Source organism: Mytilus californianus, unplaced genomic scaffold, assembly GCF_021869535.1.
Source record: "Mytilus californianus isolate M0D057914Y unplaced genomic scaffold, xbMytCali1.0.p SCAF_1, whole genome shotgun sequence".
NCBI lineage: Eukaryota > Metazoa > Mollusca > Bivalvia > Mytilida > Mytilidae > Mytilus > Mytilus californianus.
The window spans coordinates 68,919,520-68,938,865 of record NW_026262581.1 but is presented as its reverse complement, the minus strand read 5'-3'; the positions used below and the strand labels follow the sequence as shown (position 1 = coordinate 68,938,865).

Below are 19,346 nucleotides of genomic sequence, written 5' to 3'. Positions count from 1 at the left end.
TTTATACTACACAAACAACGCGCACAGGGACCGTCTCAAGACATAAATAATAACTGCAATATCTTTATACTTCATATTTAATACTTTCAAATAAAAACGCATATGTTCTGTCAAAAGCAAATAAGTAGGAATATATAAATGGCTTTCTTACTGTAATCTATTCTTTATTTTTTTTACTTTCCGATCTACAAATGAACTTTAATTTGATTGTCGAATTTCGAAATATCAATACAATGTCACGTGGTAACATATCAATAGAGGGAACGTATCGGACATAGATAACTACCTATATAAATGATTGAAAATTTTCGAGACGTTCCGAGAATCTTGTTTCCGATGATATCGAATGGCCCATAGAAGCTTCCAAAACTCACATATATAGGCTTGAACCCCTCAGGGTGTTCAAGCACAAATTATTAGCAAACCAGACAAAAAATTAGGCGTTTTGACCTCCCAAAACTTGTGCACTTAAGGGGTTGTAATTTTTTTTTACTTGTATAAGTACATTTTTGGAGAAGATTAAGGGAGACTAGTCAAACCTTGAAAAGAAAATCTTACAAATTTGCTTACACAAGAAATATTACTTACATCTTTAAAGTAAATAAACATGACAAAAATAAGCAGAACATTTCAATAAAATTTATATTTCACATTTATATCAGATGTGGCATCTTGAAAAAAGTTTTGTACCACCTGGGACAAAACCATGCTTATGTCCATGACTTGGATAAGTATTACCACTGGCTTTAAGAGGTTAATTTATTATACTAGTTTTACATATTTCTGTAGATCTTGTATTGCTGTTGGTTTTTCCTGTTTACAGTTTCTTTTTATATATTATGATTTTCAATCTAAAGTGCAAATGTTCTTTTATATATGTTCCATTCCAAGAGCCTATAGTCGTTTAGTTTAGTTGGTTGATGTCTGTTTATTGCAGATAGATGGTCTTACTATAATTTGATGGACTATGTTGTGCAACACATAGCAATCTCACAATGTTAAAATAAACCTTTCAAATATCTAATTAATAATGTTAATTATTTTTGCATAAATTGTACTATCACACTGACAAGCCTGCAACAGTATATAATTCCTTTCTTTTACTCTGATATCATTACTCACATAATACTTTGTCCAGTTTGTGTACCATCAGGTTTTATTACACATGTTGACATCAATGTGATAGAAAAAAAATCTGAAATGTCATACAATTCTATGCCTTCAGAATTTAGTTCAAGCAGGAATTGTGAAAAAATACACTTTATTACGACATGATAAAAATAGTTGACATATTTTTTTTGCTAGAACTTGAAAATAAGGAAGAAATGACTCTCATGAAAGAATATAGATGACACAAAACTAAAATTTGATATAAGTTTAAGTTTTATAATGCTTAATAATCCAATAAGATGCCTAAGTATTGGACTCCTTTGAATAATAACAAGAAACTTTTAGATGTTAAAAGACTTATCTCCCCCTTCCCCCCTACATCTGGTCTTCATACATTGTGTAACTGCATACAAGGCAGATTTCAAACATGTGTGACATCCTCTCAAAGTAAGAATTTTTTAATATCAACTTTTTGGAGAAATTATTGCAAAATGTAAAGGGAAATAATTCCAGTTACTGTGGATTCATTATTATTCTTGGGATACCAATTTTTGTGAATACGGGTGAACCACCAATTTAAATGTTCAATGAATTACTGTGTACCATATTTTCTGTAGGCTTGAATGCATTATTTTGGAAAATTACGAAATCAAAAATCCATGAAAATTATTTTTTTTCTCAATCCATGAAAATTGGTACCAAACCAAAATAAATGAAGTGGCAGTATTTCACATTCAAACAATATAGTGTCACATTACCACGATGTTAAAAGGCTTTAGGTAGGAAACAGACTAGACTGACTAATGTTTGTCCATGTTTGGGAGGTGACCATATTTCAGAGTAATCATTTACTGCACTGATCATACAATGACTGGATAAGAGAGGTGACCTTGTTACTCATTATTTCGCTGTTTTTCTTTTAAGCTAAATTGGTAAAAAACAAAACAAATAAGTAAAAGCCCAAATAAATGGTAACTTATTGAATTCTCATCATAATCAAACATTTTTGCCTAACCAGTTACTCAGATGATCTTTCAACCCAGACCATACGTCTTCAGAACTTTACAAATGCATAGTTAATATATGATTAAATGTATTAAAGATTATTGTTACATCCTTTTCTAGATCATTTGGTATTGTTCAGGTCTGCAGGTTACTAGTATGACTAGTATACACTAAATTTGCATTTCACTATATTTTAATCTGCACTTCATTTGAAATATGACCAAGCCTTGAATGTTATTGATTGACATGTTCACAATTAGGTCCTCACAACCTTACTTATAAATATTGAACTTAATCTTAAACTTTGATCTGTGTACAATTGTTTAATGTATATTGATTATTGTCATTTTGTTTAGTTTTTTCTGTTACCTATTCTAGCATCGGATTCAGAATTCTTTTGAACTGAATTTTACTGAAAATATTGCTGTGTGTTTGTTTATTCCACATTGGCTAGAGGTATAGGGGGAGGGTTGAGATCTCACAAAACATGTTACTTTAATAAATTGTGACTTGGACGGAGAGTTGTCTCATTGGCACTCATACCACATATTCTTATATCTATCAACCCCGCCACATTTTTGCACCTGTCCCAAGTCAGGAACCTTTGACCTTTGTTAGTCTTGTATGTTTTTGGTTCATTTATATATATATGTTTCAGAGTTTAGTGTGACATCCATTTTCTCTGAACTAGTATACATTATTGTTTAGGGGCCAGCTGAAGCACACCTCTGGGTGCAGGATTTTCTCATTGTGTTGAATACCAATTGGTTGCCTTGGGCTGCTTTCTGCTCTTTGGTTGGGTGATATCTCTTTGACGCATTCCTCATTTCCATTCTTAATTTTATTTGTTTTATACACCTATACAGTGTGAATTATGCTTACTTTAGATTTTGCTGCAAGGTGATAAACAAGATGTCTCTGTGCTAATTAATTATGTAAAATTGGAATGTTTTATTGTTAATCCAGTTATCAATATACAGGATAATAGATTTCATAAAGTATTAAGATGATTTAAAAAAAAATCATACATTGTGATTTATGATTTCATTACATATTTATATCAAAATGGTAATTTGGTATAAAGTCTAAACAGTTTGTCTCTCAATGAGTATGTGTACTGAGTCTCAAGTTGACAAAGGTTGATGTCCCCATAACTTCATGTTAAACTAACTTAACAAAAACTTTAGTTAAACATGAGAATTAACTAACTTCACACTATCACATTTGTATGTTCAATGAACCATGAAACCATGAAACTGGGGTCGAAACCTTAATTTGGTATATTATTTTAAAAGTTCCCATCAAAATGAGCATGTGTACTAAATTTCAAGTTGATGTGAACCAAACTTCATGATAAGCTACTGTAACAAACTCCATTTATTTATTTATATATATCTATTTCACTTAGGACTATATTTTATGTTAGGGCTTATTTTCGCTAACACCGGACTATGTAGTCAAGCAGACCTTTCATGTGTATCACATGATTAGGCACCTATTTAAATTTCAAAGGTAAGTTTCAAATCAGTCGACACATGGCCATTGAGTTAAGCACACGCTTGTGCTGAGTCTAGAGTTGGTAAAAATAGCAGTTGGGTATTATAATTGTCAGTTTAGGACATGGATATCCCAAGACTTATTATTACAACACTCAGGTAAGACATTTTTACTTATTTATATCGTTCATTGGGGTCTATTTTGCTGTCGAGATGATATTTCTTACTCGCGGTCCAGAATGTCCCAATAATAGCTATATCATGCAAATGTATAGATAAAGTAAGTAATTTTTGGGTTCAATATTTATTTTGCAGTGGATTTTTGGCCCGGTTTTGGTGTGCGTATAGCACGTAGTAAATACCGTCGACTGGTCTTTGATATATGGTGTCAGAGATACAAATGGTATTATTAGTAATATGGTTACAACTCGATGTTTGCTGATATCAATTACAACGCCTGGAGTTGGTGAAAGTATCCATTATAAATATACAAAGAAGTCCGTTTAAATATATGTTAAACGAATCGAGCAGTCCATGCAGTATTATGCAGTTTCAAGTCGTCATTGCTCATTGAAGTTATCATTGCAGTAAAAGTATAAAATTTAGTGTTCTTTTCATCAATTTAGAATCAACCAAAAATGTGTGAAAATAGTTATTTTCTGTCCGTTTTATATTAAAAGAAATTCAAGGGGAACAACCCAAAGTTATTCTACAGTAGGTGCGACGTTCAACCTTTACCGGGAAGTGTGCAGAGTTGATGGAGGTGTGCGGACTGTAATTGTTTAGTTTCATTTTGTTTATTTCATAACATTATATTTAGTTCTGTTTTGTGAGTCTTTATTTAGTTACATTTGCATGTATTCATTTCATTATTTCATTTATGTTGAATTTACTTTACTTTTGTTTTGTTTATTAAATTTATATTTAAATTTAGTTTTGTATAACATTGGCCACTTGACAATCCAAAGAACTTAATTCTTTACAGCTACCCTAACCAAAAACTTTATGGGATGGACTAATGGACAAACAGATGGACTAACAGATCTGGACAAAGACCAGAAAATATATTTTTCTCCTACTACTGCAGGCAGGGCATACAGATATACAATGAAGACTATAAAGACTTGTATTAACCAACATTTACTTGCTAAGTTGAGATTACAAAACTTATGAGACATGATAAGCACTTGTACACAAAGCTAGCTATTCTTATAGTATATTTTAAATTGGTGGCTGTAACCAATAGTGCAAATTTAAAAAAAGTTGACTTATTTCTGTGATATATTTCCTTTAAATACTAAACTTATATATCACAAATTATGCATGATCACAGAAAGATTGATGAGAACAATGAATTCTATACATTCTGACAAAATGTTCTAAGGTGACCACATAAAAGTCTTCACAGGAGCGATGAAAGTTATCACACATCATGTTCTTCTGTCATCCAGGAGGGTTATCATTATTGTCCATCTCCTCTATATGTGGCTTTTTGGTATTTGTTTTTATTATTCTAAAATTCTCTTCCGTCACTTCTGAACCATAAAATTCCTCCTCAGATGATTCACTACTATCTTCTGAATCATCATCTCCTGAGCTCTGTTCAAATAATGCAATGTTCTGTGAAAAAAAATACAAGTTCAAAACATTATTAAAGGACAAGAGACTCCAATGAGACCGAACCACTCATCTCACATAAATATGGCATATCTGACAATAACTGCACTTGAGTAGTGAGGTCACTTTTTTTTTTGTGCTTACACCATTTGTTTCAATAGAAACAGCAATATTCACAAGCTGATAGAAAAGATATGTTTGGAATTTCTCCAAAGAGTTTTATAGTATTGTAGTGGTCTAGTAGATCAATATTTTATCCCTATGGAGAATCATAAAGGTTCAGTACAAACCTGTTTTTTTTGTTAGTCGACTTTTTAATGAAAAAAAAAATTTTCAGGCACATTTACATTGTATATCATGGAGCACACATTTAAACTAAATTGGACCGTTCGTTTCATAATAAATCTGTTGAAAATTTATGCAAGATTGTCTAAAGAATGAAAAATGAATTTCTTACCATTTCTATAACTTGATCATTTTTATTAGATATACATTCAATGTCAAGATCATCAGCAGGAATACTGTCAAGTTCACTGTTTGCGTCTTTCATCAAAGGAAGAAACTGTTTCACACTTGATAAAACTGTAATCAAATTTAGATGTAAAGGTAAGAAATGGTATATGTTTTTTTCATTAAATCTTAGAATGACATTTCTGTTTATACAAAGTTTTCTTGACCTAGCTACAGCAAAACATTGTATCTACATGTAATAACAATCTTAGAAGCTCTAAGTACAAATATATTATTTCCTAACAGCCAAAAAAAAAAAATCTCAAGACATGTCCTAATTTCTTTATTATTTGAAGAGTTTTGTGTTGATGACTGAGTTTTGTTCATCTACACGTATAAACATTTAATTCTCTCACTTATTTTTTGTTGTTGAGTTGAGGCAATTTAAGGCTTGACACTTTAGATTCTAGATGTCATTTGATCATGTCTGTCAACCTCTGAAAATTAAAATGCAGGTAATGACTTGCATTGATGAAGAAAATGTCAGGTCATAAAGCGTACAAATTTTTTCAGTTGAATTTTAGTATTTAGAGTTTTTTTTTATTATAATACATACTATAACATACACCAGTTTCCTACAAATATTCACTATTGTATTTGTTAAATATATTTATTATTAATCAAATATCTTTCTAAAGCAATGCCCTTAATTGTTTTATTCCCACTACTTTTTATAAATGAATTTCATAAACCTCAGCTAAAATTAGAAATCAGTTATGGCTAATGTGCTCCTTTACACAGGAGAATGATAAGAGAAAGAAGAAGAAAGTGTGTTTACTTTCAGTGCAATATCTAGAGCATAAGGATTTCACTCAAAGCTTTTACATTTAAGTGATAACAAAATTAAATGGTTTAAAATAGTTTGTAAGGAACTTGTATCTCTCCAACAGAAATGTATTAATTTAAGAGGTTCAAATTGTTTCAAAAAGATTTTTATAGGAAAGTTGATATTTGCAAATAGCAAATCTTATAATCAGGACATAGAATTGTATGTCAAGCTTGACTGGCTTCAACTTTCTGGGGTACAATTAAAGAGATAGTACATGAATTGTTACTTTTCAATCAACGGTGTGTCAAAATATGTTTTGATAGCTGTATTTATCAAATTAAGAGCAAGGTAAAATAGCAAATCCTAAGTTTTTACTTTTCAATTGTTTTCTTTATGAAAGGAAAAAAGCTGATAAAACCGAATGTATATGTCACTTCTAAGGGGTCATAGATTTATTCTTACGAGGAAGCTCCGAGCATGCTAAGAGGATGCTCGGAGCTATTTAAGTAGGCTCTTCTCAGCAGTTTATGCGACAATAATTATCATGATCCATTATGATGTCAATCAAATCTACACCACTTCTATAATAAGGAAAGTAAAGCATTATAGAGGAAGCTCAATTAACACCTGTGTAAACATTTGGTGAATTCAAATACATTTTGCCTGAAATTTTACAAAACTATGAAATAGATTAGAAATTCTTCATCAATACTGTGTAATGCTTGGAAAGAAATCTCAAGTCTCCACAAAAAGTAAAAGTCATTTAAATATTTTCTAATATTATTTAATAATCATTCCTTTTTAAATAAAAAAATTCTCAAATTTTATAATTAGATGATATGATTTAAATATGATTTTAATATAGTTTATATTATATAATATGCTACATAAAAGATATCAAGACACAAACACCAGTCAGGGGGCGATACTAAAAGTTATCTTTTTTTATTTACTCTTATAGGTATTTGTTGTTTTTAAAAATTATTCAATAACTCAATGTAGTTTTTAAGAATTTTTATATCATTAAATTAAATAAAATCAAGTATTTATCCAACTTGAGATGTGTATAGAGAGGTTACTTTAAAAATAATGACAAAAATATTACTTTTATAAATTATTTTATACATCTTCGAAAAACTTAGTACTTACAATTATTTAAGGAACATATGTAATTCTTGCGTGAACCTATATTGGCGAGTTTTGGAAGTGTCTATGGGCCACTCATTACGCTTGGAATCACAATTCTCGGAACGTCTCGAGAATTTTCCAGCATTTATATAGGTAGACATAAGTTATAAGTCTATGGATAGGCTACAACGTGACATTGTATATTTCAACAATCCAACAAACGGTTCATTTGTAAATTTGAAAGTAAAACAATAAAGACTAGGTTGCATTCTAAAAATCATTTATATGTTATAACATATTTGCCTTTTGACAAAACATATATGTTTTTAATAATGTGAATGTTTATTAAATATCAAGTATAATGATAACGCAATTATATAATTCATGCTTTGAGACGGTCCATCTACGCGTTGTGTGTGTTGTATTCAATAAACCTGGGAATAGTTTATTGATATACAATGACCCAAAATAAACTGATTATTTCTGAACGTGTATCATTTGATATTTAGTATTTCAATCATAGCATGAGATAATGTCGAAAAGAATGAAGAAAAATTAAGAAAACGATATTTCTGTTAAAAATATTTATCAAAGGTCGGAAAGCAGAAAGATAATCAAACAAAAGGATTTTTCTGTAAAAAAATATCTAATTTCATTAATAGACATGATATATATAGATACTACCAGACTAAGAGAATATTCATTGTTAAGGTAAAACTGAGACTGAATTTATTCCTAGTAATTTTAGAATATAATTAAAATTGTAATGTATACATGCATTATGTCTCACAGGTTTGATCAGTCATTACATTTATGAAAATTATATGTAACGTATGAGCACCAATGAGCAGGGATGCGTACCCAAAGTTAGCTAAATATCTAAATTTAAACGGTCGTGAATGAAAAAAATACTTTGAAATTCATGGTTTCAATTAACAAGGATTTTAAATCCTTGCATCTCACAAAAAACGTAATTAACATTTTACAATAATCATAACAAAATTTAATTACTATCATAATGTTAATTTTTTAAAAAATTTTTTTTCTTTTATTAGTTCAACCTTATAGCATCTAAATATTTGTACTATGGTACGGTTTTGAAAATTGTATTCATTGTGTTGGTCAGCTATCCTACACGTCTTGATTCGTTCACATTATACACCACTCTGTTTACACGCACACTATCGGTTTGAGTTCACAAAAAATCTGGATAAAATGTCAATGAATCGGGAGTCAAAACACTTGAAGTAGGTAGTTTGACATCCGAATTCAACTACTATATTGATATATGTGATGACCAAAATGCTTATTCTTATCCAGAGTATCAGTGCATATGCTTTCTATTTACTATTTCTTGCGCAAAAATACCACGTTCAGGCATAAATATTCATTTCACTCGCAAATGCGAATTTTCGCTTTTCTTATATAAATTCAGGACACGACAATAAGAGCTTGCCATGTGACTTTCAAGCACGGTCATCTTTGCTTACGGTATTCTGACCTCTAGCTGTTTCTCTTTTGTTTTCTTTTTTGAGTTACTTTCCTTTCATAAACTTTGACATTTTCAAATGCCAAGGATTTTCTATCCAAGGAATAGATTACTTAAGTTCGTACTTTATTTGGCCTTTTTAATTATTTTAACTAGACTTAACTCGCATCTGGCATACAACATGTTAATCCTAGTATTTTTTTATATATACATTTCTTTTTATATAAATTGGTTCTTTTGAGAGTATGTTCAGGTATTCATAAAACTTCTGAAAATAAGATATTCTTCAAAACCAAGTTTCCCAGTAAAATATTTGGGTTGATTTAAGTAAAATCAGGAAATCCTTAAAATTTGAGATGTTTTATGAGATCAAAATAAGTCTCTATATAATAGGTTCAAATGAAGCTGGTGTGTTACTCTCAAGAAAAATAAAGGAAACCTTCTTATAAGTTGCATGCCACAGGGTTTCACTGTTTCACTTGGCATGAGTAAAGTTTTATCCTATCTAGTACTACAGTAAAATTGTTTTTCCCCAATAAGGCTTTGTTTAATTGGTATTTTTCAAAAAAAAATGTGCAGAATTTATCTATATGTTTTAAATAAAGAAATACTTGACATGAGTAAAGTTTTATTCTGTCCTGTACTACAGTAAAAATACAACTTAACTTTTCAGTGCATATAAGAAAGTAAACATCACCAGAAGTTAACCAATCAAATTCTCTCTCCCTTTTTTCCCTGTTTACAAAAAAGAATTTTTTTATTGTTTTGAAACATCCAAGATACATGTTTATGACTCAAAAAAACTTTTCTGAAACGAAATGGAGGGTTAATTTCCAACAACTGTCAAATTAAATAGAACATAAAAAAAATCAACCCATTTTCGCATGAAACTGAATGTACTATGTTTTGGTAGTATGGTTATAAATCAATAACCATAGTTTGTGTCTTTGATGACTTTTATATTTCATTTTATATAGTATAAATTAAAAATATATTTATATTTTAAATATAAAATTTGAGTATTTTTCTTTTGTATCATGTGTATTGAAAAAGGATGATAATTATTAAGAAAATGTCTGAAAACATTTTCTATTCTGTACGTGAAGGCTTGAGATTTCTTTCCAAGCATTGTACAGTAATATTGAAGAATTTCTCATCTATTTTATAGTTTTGTAAAATTAATGCAAGATTTATTTGAATAGACCAAATGTTTACACAGGTGTTAATTGAGCTTCCTCTATAATGCTCTACTTTCCTTATTACTGTATTATAGAAGTGCTATAGATTTGATTGACATCTCAATGGATCATGATAATTATTGTCACAGCTGAATAGAGCCAACTTAAAATACTTCCTCGTAAGAATAAATCTATGATCCCTAAATACCAGAATCAATGTCTGTCAGAAATACGTGTGAAAAACGGGTCACTTTCTGAATTTCACAGGTTATTTGATAACCCGTCAGGTATTTAAAAAAACCCAGGTGAGAAGGGAAATTCATCGGTGTGACCTTCAAAATACGGGTCAGTTGACAGGCATGATTGATTTTATATTTCCATAGATTCTTGGTTCATTAATTAACATACATGTACAACCAGCATCTCCTTTTTTTTCAAATGGATTCTTTTTTATATGGTAATCATTTACATTGCCAAACATTTCAACACATACATGTATATACATACATACACTTACCCTTGAATAGCAAATAGTACTAACCTGAACTTGGAAGCATCTTACAGATGTTTGGAGGTGTGGCTGACTTTCTATCAGTTTGTTTAACAGATAATAACTCTGCTAAACCTTGGTCTAAAATAAATGAAGATAGAAATTAGAATGTATGATGGCAAGATGACCAATCACGACACAAGGTTAAGCACTTTATCAGGCTTGCTATCATATTATGAATTTTTTGTAATTTAACTGATTGATATCGAAAAGTCGAGTCTTGAGATTACACGCTGAAATGTCTCACCTGCTTTACCTAATATAAAGATTGAATGTTGAGTCTTTTTAATATCAATGTCTTCACACAGACCTAGTATCACATAAACTCAAATGCCAATAAAATCCCAAAAAAGATTTTGACTGTCTGAAACACAAAATGCATTAACTTGTATATATCTAGTGGTTTTTGGGTAAAGATTGCATGAAATGCAATCAAAACCCTATGGTACTGACTTGATATCTAAATCTTCCAAGGTTTATCACTACTTTTGATATTCAGAAAATATAGTGCATTGCTCATAACATTCTAAACATCCTATCCATGAACATTTTCAGAAATTTATCAATGAAATATATGCTCAGATATTCATATTTTTCGTTATCACAAACTAGTCAAAACATTTACTAAATTTCATCATTGGTACAAGGACATTATTCGTAAATATAAATCAACATGCAGACATCTTATACATTCAGGTATTTCACATCTACAAATGTAATCTTTTATGGTAATATTCTTTACAAAGCACAAAATGTTGGCATTCACCTCAAAAGCTATCCAAACCTTTAAACAGACTTATTCAGAAGGGATATAGTTACGATACTGTTGTCAGGTCATTAAGGATGGCATATTTTGGTATTAATATTGATTCACTCATAAGGTCTTTAATTTGCATCAGAAATAAACACATTTGTTCTAAAACCAGTTGTTGGCATGATACGGGTTATGTTCTTCTCGTATATTTAATTGATGGTATGATACTAAACCCCTAACAGGAGGGATTGTGCTTGATTTTCATATGATGAAGACATAATCTTTCAATCAGTTTAATTGAAGTCTGGAGCTGGCATGTCAGTAACTGCTAGTAGTCCTTTGTTAATTTATGTATCATTGTCATTTTGCTTAGTTTTTTTGTTACCTATTCTGACATCGGACTCAAGACTTCTTTTAAACTGAGTTTTACTGTGCGTATTGCTGTGTGTTTCTTTATTCTACATTGGCCAGAGGTATAAGGGGAGGGGTGAGATCTCACGAAACATGTTTAACCCCGCCTCATATTTGCGCCTATCCCAAGTGAGGAGCCTCTGGCCTTTGTTAGTCTTGTATGTTTTTTAAATTTTAGTTCATTTATATGTTTTGGAGTTTAGTATGACATCCATTTTCACTGAACTAGTACACATTTTTATTTAGGGGCCAGCTGAAGCCTGCCTCCGGGTGTGGGATTTTCTCGCTGTGTTGAAGACCCATTGGTGGCCTTCGGCTGTTTTCTGCTCATTGGTCGGGTTGTTGTCTCTTTGACATATTCCCCATTTCCATTTTCAATTCTATTTTGAATTAAAAAAAACAATTGATACAGACTGCATTTCCTTTCCCTGGTAAAACACAATTGCCACTGGACGTTAACAGGTTGTGAACAACCCCCTAAATGAGGTATATCCCTTAAATGAGGGACTATCCCCCGGACAAGGGATCATTTTGCTGTTGTAGAAAAGAAATAAGAAAAACTTAGCTTTTTTAACTTAAAAGGGGAAAAATTCATTATATTTTGAAAAAAATTTCTATAAGAGGGGTCCACTTATTTTTAATAATAAAGAGGATACAAGTCCATAAAAATAACAAATCCTTTGACATGTTTTGACCATACAATACCAGATAGATGTATAGTTCTTTGGGAAAAGTTTCTTCAAATAATATGAATATGTGCCCTTTTGTACTAAGAAGTGGTTTTTACAAAAAAATATTTTTCATCACTTGAAATGTACCCCTCATAAAAGGAATAGTCATTACAATGAGGGGTTAACCCTCATCTGAGGGGTTGTTCCCAACCTGGATAAGAAACCAACAATCAATCAATAATATCAATTGAGGATCCAAGGTAACACCTGCCTCATATTAATTTAATCTGTATTTAAACAAAAATGGATGTGAACTAACCCAGGTGGCGAACGTGTAGGGTCCGAAAGTGTAATGTGAGCAAACGGACCCGATACCTGACAGGTTTCGGAGCGTCTTTTTACCACAGAACACCACAGAATACCACAGAACACTCAAAATATACCACAGAACACTCAAAATATACCCTAGAACTGCACACATTACAATAAAACTACTGAAATATACCACAGAACATTAGAATTACTTTATAAAATGCAAATCTAATAATTCAGAATTACATTATTTCTTTAATTCGGGTTACACCAGTGACATGACGATTGACTGGATGAGATAAAAAATGATCATATAACTTTTTTGTTATTTGGCATATATTTACATTTGGAGAGCTTTGAGACACTAAACTAATGCATTATAATAATGAAAATCTAAAATAAACATGAGCAAAAAAAAAATTACCGCACGATCAATATGATCCAAGATACGCTTTGAATATATTGAACTGATCGATAAAAAGTGTTAAAATCTCTTTTGTTTTACAATATTTTTTCGTGAAATAAAGAAATCTGCGATTTTATTAAATATGTTGTTTAACAATAAAAACTTTATATAAATAAAACATGTTTTTTTCTACAATAAAGTTGATCTGACGGATTTTACCAGCGAATATTACGCTACGAATAATATTGATCTGATCGACAGAAAGTGCTAATATGCTAATATCGCTTTTTCTTTTAACATTTTTTCATTTAATTAAGAAATCTGCGAGAATAATGAATATTTTATATGAAAACATAACCTTTATAGTAAAAAAAAAATTCTACAAAAAAAGTTGACCCGACGGATTTTACCGTCGCGAATCACGCTATGAATAATATTGACTTGATTGGCAGGAAGAGTTAATATTTCTCATATGTAACTATTTTTTCTGTGAAATTAATAAACCTATAAGACAATAGTTTTAATTTTTCAACTAAAATGATGGTGATCATCGGCTCATATTTTAATCATGAATTTTTTTATTATAAAAATTGTATTCTTGAAATTACTTGACAATAGTTAGAACAGGGAGACTGATATCAACATTCTATTTAATATAATATATTATATTAATTAAATTTATTTGATGTCTCAGGTATGAAAACTTAAATGACATGTTAATTGGCTTGATTGGTGTTTACGACAAGTGTCAAAATTGGTTAATCTAATTAAATTTTGGTACTTTAATTGTGTCGGTGAACTTACTAAGGTCAACATTAATTATGGACTCAAAAGTATAGAATCTATATGTAAATGCTACATATACATGTACCAGTTTTTTCGATATAAAGTTTCAGTTCAACGATTTCTAAATGCATACAAAATTTGGTAAAAATCCGAAATATTGTCAAATGATTGGAGAAGATACACACACAACATAAGAATCCAAAAACAGTCATTGAACTTGAACTTTTTGACAATTAAAAAGACACACTTATAATATGTTATTTGTCAACTCAAATATTACTGTCCTACAACAACTTCAGATATCTTTTTAGAAAGTATTTGCCGGTAGCCCTTAACACATGATTGTTTTATATATAACTCTAATGGAGAAAACTTTGATGTACAAACATTAGCCAGAGACATATATACACATATATATGTCTCTGCATTAGCCAAGTTTAAATAATTGTTTGAAACAACTCTTGATAGCAGCTTAACTAATTACTTTAATAAAGTTGAATTATTTGTTGACAACAAATTTAATTAAATGTCACATTAACCATTTTGATTATTTATTGTAACAACTCGTAACATAACATTAATAAAAAAAAGTGAAAAAAAAAAACTGGTAAACAAAATAAATTTAACAAATAATTACGTAATGCATCTAAACATTTTCAAAAATGATTTAAAATTACAAAAATGATAAAAATGTATTTAAAATATAAATAATCTTTGTATATTATGGTTTTAATAGTTAGGGGTTTTTGGTATGATCCCAATTATTGGCCATTCAGTTGGGGGCGTAGCGATAGTGAGTCGACCCTAAATAGAATAAAATGCTTCGCTGGGCGCAGCTTGATACGACCGCAGAGGTCGAACCCTGAACAGTTGGGGCAAGTATGGACACAACATTCAAGCTTGATACAGCTCTTAATTTGGATTGTGATTAAATATTTGACACAGCATAGGTTTCTGACACAGAAAGAATGTGGTCTAAGAACTTCAATTTTTTAAATTTACCTATTATGGTCCAATGTCCAAAATCAAAATACATGGTTAGATTCAGCATATCAAAGAACCCCATATATTCAATTTTTGTTGAAATCAAAGAAAGTTTAATTTTGGACCCCAACTTGGACAAACTTGAAAACTGGTCCCATAATCAAAAATCTAAACACATGTTTAGATTCAGCATATCAAAGTACCCCAAGAATTCAATTTTTGTTAAAATCAAACTAAGTTTAATTTTGGACCCTTTGGACCTTAATGTAGACCAATTTAAAAAACGGGACCCAAAATTAAAAATCTAAAAACACGGTTAGATTTGGCATATCAAAGAACCCCAATAATTCAATTTTTGATGAAATCAAACAAAGTTTAATTTTGGACCCTTTTGACCTCAATATGAACCAATTTGATAGCAGGCCCACAAAATAAAAAATCTAAATACATGGTAAGATTCAGCATATCAAAGAACCCCATATATTCAATTTTTGTTGAAATCAAACAAAGTTTAATTTTGGACCCCAACTTGGACCAACTTGAAAACTGGTCCCATAATCAAAAATCTAAACACATGTTTAGATTCAGCATGTCAAAGAACCCCAAAAATTCAATTTTTGTTAAAATCAAACTAAGTTTAATTTTGGACCCTTTGGACCTTAATGTAGACCAATTTAAAAAACGGGACCCAAAATTAAAAATCTAAATACACGGTTAGATTTGGCATATCAAAGAACCCCAATAATTAAATTTTTGATGAAATCAAACAAAGTTTAATTTTGGACCCTTTTGACCTCAATATGAACCAATTTGATAGCGGGCCCACAAATAAAAAATCTAAATACATGGTAAGATTCAGCATATCAAAGAACCCCATATATTCAATTTTTGTTGAAATCAAACAAAGTTTAATTTTGGACCCCAATTTGGACCAACTTGAAAACTGGGCCAAAAATCTAAAATCTAAATACATGTTTAGATTCAGCATATCAAAGAACCCCATATATTCAATTTTTGTTGAAATCAAACAAAGTTTAATTTTGGACCCCAACTTGGACCAACTTGAAAACTGGGCCAATAATCAAAAATCTAAACACATGTTTAGATTCAGCATATCAAAGAACCCCAAGAATTCAATTTTTGTTAAAATCAAACTAAGTTTAATTTTGGACCCTTTGGACCTTAATGTAGACCAATTTAAAAACGGGACCCAAAATTAAAAATCTAAATACACGGTTAGATTTGGCATATCAAAGAACCCCAATAATTCAATTTTTGATTAAATCAAACAAAGTTTAATTTTGGACCCTTTTGACCTCAATATGAACCAATTTGATAGCGGGTCCACAAATAAAAAATCTAAATACATGGTTATATTCAGCATATCAAAGAACCCCAAGAATTCAATTTTTGATGAAATCAAACAAAGTTTAATTTTGGACCCTTTTGACCTCAATGTGGACAAAGTTGATAACGGGGCCCAAAAATCAAAAATCTAAATACATGGTTAGATTCAGCATATCAAAGAACCCCATATATTCAATTTTTGTTGAAATCAAACAAAGTTTAATTTTGGACCCCGATTTGGACCAACTTGAAAACTGGGCCCATAATCAAAAATCTAAATACATGTTTAGATTCAGCATATCAAAGTACCCTAAAAATTCAATTTTTGTTAAAATCAAACTAAGTTTAATTTTGGACCCTTTTGACCTTAATGTAGACCAATTTGAAAACGGAACCAAAAATTAAGAATCTAAATACACGGTTAGATTCGGCATATCAAAGAACCCCAATAATTCAATTTTTGATGAAATCAAACAAAGTTAAATTTTGGACCCTTTGGACCTCAATGTGAACCAATTTAAAAACGGGGCCCAAAATCCAAAAACTTAATACACGGTTAGATTCAGCATATTAAAGAACCCCAAGAATTCAAGAATAAAACCCCATTGAAATTGATCAAGAAATAAGCAATTTATACGAAGTATCTTCTTTTGCACAATACTGTGCAATTGAATATTTCTTGCTATTGTGCAATACTGTACAATTGACAATTTCTTGCTATTGCGCAATATTGTGCTATTGGATATTTCTTGCTATTGCGCAATACTGTGCAATTGAAGATTTCTTGCTATTGCGCAATACTGTGCAATTGAAGATTTCTTGCAATTGTGCAATACTGTGCAATTGAAAATTTCTTGCTATTGCACAAAACTTATTATATAATAATTTACACATCCTGTTTGGTGTGTATCTCCTACCATATCATTATTATTTGCTTTTAAATATTAATCAGAAATAACCAACTTAAAATGGAAAATTTTAAAAGAAAAAAAAAAGGAAAAAAAGAAAAAAAAAGAAAAAAAAAGGAAAAAAAGAAAAAAAAAGAAAAAAAAAAATCCCCCCCCCAAATTTTTTGAACCCCCTTATGATTCATCACCCCCAAACTCAATCCCAGCCTTCCCTTTGTGGTATGGTACCTTGCAGTACAATTTCAGAGAGATCCATACACTTGAACACAAGTAATTGTCTGGAAACTAGAAAAATGCTTATTTTTGGCCCCTTTTTGGCCCCCAATTCCTAAACGTTTCGGGCAATTACCCCCAAACTCAATTCCAGCTTTCCCTTTGTGATATGGAACCTTGTAGTACAATTTCAGAAATATCCAAACACTTACACACAAGTTATTGTCATGAAACTAGAAAAATGCTTGTTTTTTGCCCCTTTTTTGGCCCCTAATTCCTAAAATTTTGAGGCAATTACCCCCAAAATCAATTACAGCCTTCCCTTTGTGATATGGAACCTTGTGGTACAATGTCAGAGAGATCCATACACTTACACACAAGTTATTGTCTGGAAGTTACAAAAATGCTTATTTTTGGCCCCTTTTTGGCCCCTAATTCCTTAACTGTTGGTACCATAACCCCCAAAATCAATCCCCACCTTCCTTTCGTGGTATTGAACCTTATGGTAAAATTTCATGGAGATCCATTCACTTAAACTAAAGTTAGAGTGCGAAAACCAATGTGTCTTCGGACGACGCCGGACGACGCCAGACGACGACGACGACGACGACGACTACGACGACGACGACGACGCCGACGTCATACCAATATACGACCAAAAAATTTTCAATTTTTGCGGTCGTATAAAAATTAAATTTATTTGAATAATAAATGTCAAATTACAAAAAGAATGAACAATAACACGGTAATAAGGGGACGAAGTCCCCTATAACAGTAGAAAAATCATAAAAAAAAAAAAAAAAAAAATCGGGAAAATTTCCCGAAATTTTCATTGTACCAATGAACTCAAAATCGTTAACTTTTTTTTTGTAACTTTTTTTAATTCCCGCATTTGCGCAGAAATCTACTTCCTTCTTCCGGTCTCGTTTGTCATGAGACTTTGAGTGAAATATATATTTATCAGTCCAGTAAAATATAGGAAGGAACACAATAACAATTTCATTTCTAATTATTCTTTGATATGAAAAAACGTTACCAGATGATAGCGTTTCTTTGTTTACATTGAATATGACGTCATAACTAAAATAACTCACAACTAAAATCCCTAACAACAGAACCAAAATCGGAAACGTTACGGTATTTGCGTTTCTTTTTTAACAGATTTAGAACTTAAAATATGTTTGAATTAAAAAAAAAAAAAAAATATATAGACTTCGTCCCCTTTCACAGGTAATGCCTGCATCATATTAATATTTCGAAGTTCTGTGGTAAATTTTGGGTGTTCTGTGGTGTTCTGTGGTAAAAAGACGCTCCCCCTGTCGTCTGCACTCACAGTCATGCCCATGGACTACTTTTTTAGGTGTAATTTGTAAACACAGCCATTTTTGTCCATTTGTTATGATGAACCTTCATTAGAAATGTTTAAATTGTTACCATTTTTGCTAAATTCGACTCCTAATAACTCTTTTGACGCCATTTAATGTCAAAATTTAAGAGTAAACCTTCTAATCTACTAAATGCAGGCCCTCAATTCATGTGTACACGGGCGCAGACATCTTTGAAATAATCTCTATCAATTTTATTTTTTTACCTTTTGAAATATCAATAAATTTTACAACAATGAATAAATTCTTAAAATAATTATCAAAACAGTGAAGAAAAAATTTCAAAATTATTATTTTTGAATGTAAACAAAATCAAT

The 19,346-nt window shown here is 30.7% G+C and overlaps 1 protein-coding gene across 1 annotated transcript; it reads right to left on the bottom strand.

Annotated features, from left to right (window-relative positions):
* Positions 1-4,730: 4,730 nt before the first annotated feature.
* On the bottom strand, positions 4,731-19,202 carry LOC127707200 (NOP protein chaperone 1-like). Its single transcript, XM_052211791.1, has 4 exons — positions 19,079-19,202; positions 10,844-10,933; positions 5,686-5,810; positions 4,731-5,231 (listed from the first exon to the last, which is right to left on the bottom strand). The coding sequence occupies exons 1-4, from the start codon at positions 19,119-19,121 to the stop codon at positions 5,055-5,057; spliced, it is 435 nt and encodes a 144-aa protein (XP_052067751.1). The 5' UTR covers positions 19,122-19,202; the 3' UTR covers positions 4,731-5,054.
* Between the last annotated feature and the right edge of the window lie 144 nt (positions 19,203-19,346).

What these genes read in the sequence shown, in the direction of transcription:
- LOC127707200 (XM_052211791.1), bottom strand. Translation starts at nt 19,121, where the DNA reads ATGGCGTCAAAAGAGTTATTAGGAGTCGAATTTAGCAAAAATG. An exon ending in TAAGATGCTTCCAAGTTCAG is followed by an intron (nt 5,811 to 10,843) that starts GTTAGTACTATT and finishes ATTTGATTACAG; the next exon opens with TTTTATCAAGTGTGAAACAG. An exon ending in ATGATCAAGTTATAGAAATG is followed by an intron (nt 5,232 to 5,685) that starts GTAAGAAATTCA and finishes TTTTTTTCACAG; the next exon opens with AACATTGCATTATTTGAACA.